The 5000-nt window shown below is 43.7% G+C and overlaps 1 protein-coding gene across 1 annotated transcript in view; it reads left to right on the forward strand.

The window, feature by feature from the left end:
• Window positions 1–5000, forward strand: part of ttyh2 (tweety family member 2) — a 254092-nt gene that overhangs the window by 137375 nt on the left and 111717 nt on the right. The window contains exon 3 of the mRNA XM_063221370.1: window positions 1657–1768. Coding sequence (XP_063077440.1) covers window positions 1657–1768 — 112 coding nt within the window. The remainder of the gene's footprint in view (window positions 1–1656; window positions 1769–5000) is intronic.

Raw genomic sequence — 5000 nt, forward strand, 5'->3', positions numbered from 1 at the left:
TGTTAGAGACCCTATATTGTTGGGCATTCAGGTGTTTTCCCCTGAAAATATGTGAAAATAGAGTTGTTTAAAAGTGTGATTTTACGCAACATGAGAATGGAAATTTAGAGGATTGGGCTTCAGGGCCCTCTGGACTCTTGGGCCCCTGGGCCTGGGCCCGGTAGGCCCTTGCAGTAATCCATCCTTGCAGATAGGAGGTTGTTTCCTGTCCTCGGTCTGTGCTTGTGACCTCGCGTTTCACTGATGCCCCGCCTCCGTGGAGAAAACGATTTAGTTTCCTTGCTGTCAGCCTAGCCACAACAACTTTCAAGGGACTATATTCATCATTCACTATCCCGATTACAAATAAGAAAATGACATCAGATTTGCGCTTTTGCGAGATATGAATTACACTTCTGTCGTCAATGACATCACCACGAGGCCAAGGGAGGATGGGAGTTAAGATATTGGAAAGTACTGGGTAGAGAACCCAGGGAAAGAACCCAGGGAATGACACACCAGTCCAGCAGCGACCTTTGCCCTCTAGTCTCTAATACTTCCTCTTTCGCTGGTAAAGATGACTGTCAAAATAAAAAGTATTCCATTTACGGCATTTTTCACAGATCAGGCATTGTCACACCAAAAAACATAGGCTTTTATAGAGACTTTATAGTGTGTTTGTGGGCGTTTGTACGTCAGTGTTTCCTACATCTCTAACGTAACAATAGAACTATACCACAAATTTGTACACTCTCAGTTTAGACACAATAACTTGGAGATATTTTGTTTTGTTTAGCATGCATGCAAACAGTAAAGTTGTTTGGTGTGTGTCAGGAACAGCTGGGGCCAAATGGAGCCTAATAGGGAGCTGGTCTTTAAAGGTGTGTGTGAGTGCGTGCGTGCGTGTGTCCGTCTGTCTTACTGCCTTTGTGTGTCTACTGAATGTACTCTGTGACGGTATATTTCTGTAACTTAAAGGGACACTGTGCAGGAAATGTTCAAAAAGGGTACTGCAACTATGCTGCTCATTGAAACTGGGCTGCCAATTGCCAAATTTGATCTTTACATGAAAGTTTTCTAAGTAATTAACACATATTTTCTAGTATGGTACAAGTAGAGTCATTTTTGAAGCTAAAAATGGCTGTTTTTGGAAATTCAAAATGGCGGACTATGGAGTGAATGGGCAGCATGAATTCTGAAAATAAACAACTAAAAATCTCACACAGTGTCCCTTTAATATCACCACTGCCCTACAAAGACAAAGTGCAGTAACTACTCATTTTGTCAAAATTGAGTGTAGACGACAAACGGTCTCCTCCTTAATCTCATGGCGAAGTCTTATGGTCTTATAGTTACTGCTCTTTGCCTTTGTAGGGCAGAGCAGGTAGATGCTTCAAATCCATGACTGAAGAGCCCTTGAGCAAGGCACCTAACCTGACATTGCTCCAGGGACTGAAATCAATACCCTGCATACCCTAATATCCTAAAATAAATGCAATTCACAGAATAAAAGCATCGGCCAAGTGTATTATAATGTAGTGAAATATAATTTGTGTACTTGAGTATGAATGGATTGTGGGTCGCCAGTTTAATAACTAGGATGGATGGGGAGGTGCGAGTTTAATAACTGCTGAAAACTGACCTCTGTTCCTCTCCTGTTTTGTCCTTTGTCTGCAGCGTCGCCGTGGGAGTGGGTTTCTATGGTAACAGTGAGACCAACGACGGCGTGTACCAGCTCACCTACTCCCTCTACAATGCCAACCACACGCTGGCCGGGGTGGACAGCCTGGTAAGTGGAAGTGGACGTGTTAAGACAGCAGACAGGTCTTGGGTGCATCCCAATATGTGCCCTTGCCTCCTCCACTTGCCTCCTCCACTTGCTTCTCGTCATGATGACATCACTGACAACAGCATTATATTTCAATATCTTGCAAAAGCTCAATTGTAAAGTCTTTTTCTCATTTGCAATTGGGATGGTGAATGAAAAACAGTTCCTCAAAAGTTGTTGTGGCGAGGCTGACAGCTGGGAAACTTTATAGTTTTCTCCACGGAGGAGGGGCCAGGAGGCGGGACGAGGAGACAAGCACAAGTGGAGGAGGCAAGGACACATATTGGGATGCACGCCTTCACTTGCTTGCCAGGGGCCTATACTAAGATTACATTACATTGTATTGCACTTAGCTGACGCTTTCATTTATTCAAAGCGACTTACAGTTATTATTTTTCAGGGTATTGGTTACAGTCCCTGGAGCAATGTGGGGTTAGGTGCCTTGCTCAAGGGCACTTCAGCCATAGATGGAGATGTAGGGAGAGGTCAGAGGGGATTCGAACCTGCAACCACTAGATTGAAAGACCAACTCTCTAACCACTAGGCCACGGCTGCCCCAAGATCCATTAAGAAATTAAATTATTAAATCAGGACTCCAGGCTCTTCTAACAGATGATTTGCCTCTTAACTTCACCTGGTTTACTCCTGAACCAGCTTCTTCGTATAGGCCTCAGGTCCTTGCTGACTCTGTGTTGTAGTAACACAGCATGCTTTCATTCGTCACTACATACACTAATGTGGCAGTAGCTGCCTGTGACTATGTCAGGTCATTGCTTGGCACTGTGTGAACCACAGTTGTCATTCCTTCTACTATAGTGCCCATACCACCTGATTTAGTAGACCTGTTGAAAGGACACTCATGATGATTCACTAACAACCTAGAGGAGGGGTGTCAAACATAAGGGGAGGTAGGTTTTGTGATTATTTAATCTGGCCCCAGACTTGAAGAGAGGGGGAAAAACTAAGAATGTAAAAAAAAGAAGTAAATCTCTGGCCCATTACAAAGTGTTTGCAGGTGTTTGATATTTACATTTTTTATACTTGAACACGAATTGGGCCTTTTTTGCTTCTCATGTACAGCAAATGATCACGATATACCTGCTGGCATCCACCCCGGGATGACTGACTAGCCATGCGACTCTTGCAATATTTTGCAATTACGCTACTGGTCCATCTCACTTGAGATCAAAATGTCTGTATATTTGGCCCTCGAACCGAAATGAGTTTTGGCACCTGCTCTTGGTGGAGCTGTCATAGCTTGGCACTGCACATCACAGTTTGAGCCACAATGGCACGCTTTTATTTGGCTGCCGTGCCCAGAAAGTAGTCATCTGAAAGGGCTCTCCACTCAATACACAAATTATAATGAGGATCCAATTCTGGCCCATCCTCTACCTGGGCCCTGGACAGCTTACCCCTTTAAAGGGACGTAGCATCAAACTTTGCACTCTGTGTACAATCAGCTCCGATGGAACCATATGGTCATATATCTTCATAAATCAGGCTGTGTGGGCCCCCTATACATGGGGCCCTGATGACTCAGTCACACTTTACCCTCCTGAATGACACACCTGCCCCTTTGTCCCCCCCCCTTTCGACTTCCCTGCTCGTAATTACTGTGCCCACCCCATCTGAGTGGACAAGGGCATCCATGGTTCAGTAGCCATCAGCGTGTCTGGCTAACTGCGGTCGCTAATGAATCTGCTCTTCTGTTCTGGCTAAAGAAGCATGCTAATTAGCGCATCGACAGCAGGTTCATGGAACACCACACCGGCTATTACAGAAAGACCTTTTGTATTATTGACATGGATATGTAGCGCCTAAGCTAAAAGCATGAGCTTACACCTGAGACAACACAATGGCGCCAAATAAAGCCTACATCACTCCTTTGTTTCCTTTGACCATTAACAGACATTCACAAAAATGTTATATTTGATTAAGATATTGTTATTAGATTAACTGAGATTACTTCGTTACAAAGCCTCTAATGAATTTGATTATTTTTAATTGAGTCCCAGCCGTAAGATATGTAATGATTACGAAGCAGGGGTGTCCATTCAGGGTTCAGAGATTGAAAACCCTGCCACAAATTTGACCCAACCAGCCTGCTTTCAATCAGTTTATATTACATGTCAATCCAGCTTACGATAATTATGCTAATCAAATTTGCCACTCAGAATTATGTGCGATACACTACAGTGATTAATGCAAAACACTTTTTTTTTACGTCACACCATATAATGTTTCTTATAAGGCTTCTCGTAATTAATTGGTTTCATAATTGCCATTCAAAAAGTGTAAGGTGTGTGCACATCCCAAAAAAAAGCGAATTGCTTGGGGTGCAGAATATAAAATAATGCAAATGGGAAAAAAGAGAAGAAACATTTGCAGGCCACAAAAAGCTCCCTTGACGTGATTTAATGTGAAAAATGTCACAATGTTTTGACCTACGTACAAGGTCTTCGTCAGGTGGCATGTTAATTGCCATCTGAAGTTTATTTTTTAATCCAAAACCTATGGGCTACTTGCAAAGTTACTAGCCAGGCCCTGCCCTCCTAGTGACGCAACAGCTTCAGCGTTGTTACCAGTCAGGTCAAGAGCAATGCAAGTACTTTCTGAGTTCCCGTAAATACACTCTGTTGGCAAGCAAACAATCAGTAGCAAACCAAGGGAGGCCATTTGGAAAATGCTGTTTGGGAAATGTCAATTGTTATGGTCTTGGTCAGACCAAGTCTCGAAGAGATTGGAAAGTCGATGATAATCAGGCTACAAAGCTACTGTCTAAAATATATGAGGTGATATAACAGGTTTCAGTTCACCAGCACACGGCCTCATGTTGTTGTGAGACCCTTTTTTTCACTGGCCATATGTTTCATGTTCAGACCAGGCTTCCCTTGGCAGGTGGCTTGCAGTATGTCAGGGTCATGTTGTGTTGTGGGTTGTGGCTGACCCTCTGCTGTGTACATGGACAGTTGACCCGGTCACTTGATATTGTCTTGGACCGTTGTTTTTGTTTTTTTGCTGTGACTGTGTCAGGCTCCTTCCGTCTGCCTGATCCCAGACTTCTCCAGTGTTGCCAGATTGGGCTGTTTCCCGCCCAATTGGGCTGCTTAGGATGGCAGTGTGCGGGTAAAAATGGCATTTAGCAGAAAAACCCGCCCAATTCTTGCCATAGAAACCAATACAATTTGGT

The sequence above is a fragment of the Engraulis encrasicolus genome, chromosome 17, assembly GCF_034702125.1.
Source record: "Engraulis encrasicolus isolate BLACKSEA-1 chromosome 17, IST_EnEncr_1.0, whole genome shotgun sequence".
NCBI lineage: Eukaryota > Metazoa > Chordata > Actinopteri > Clupeiformes > Engraulidae > Engraulis > Engraulis encrasicolus.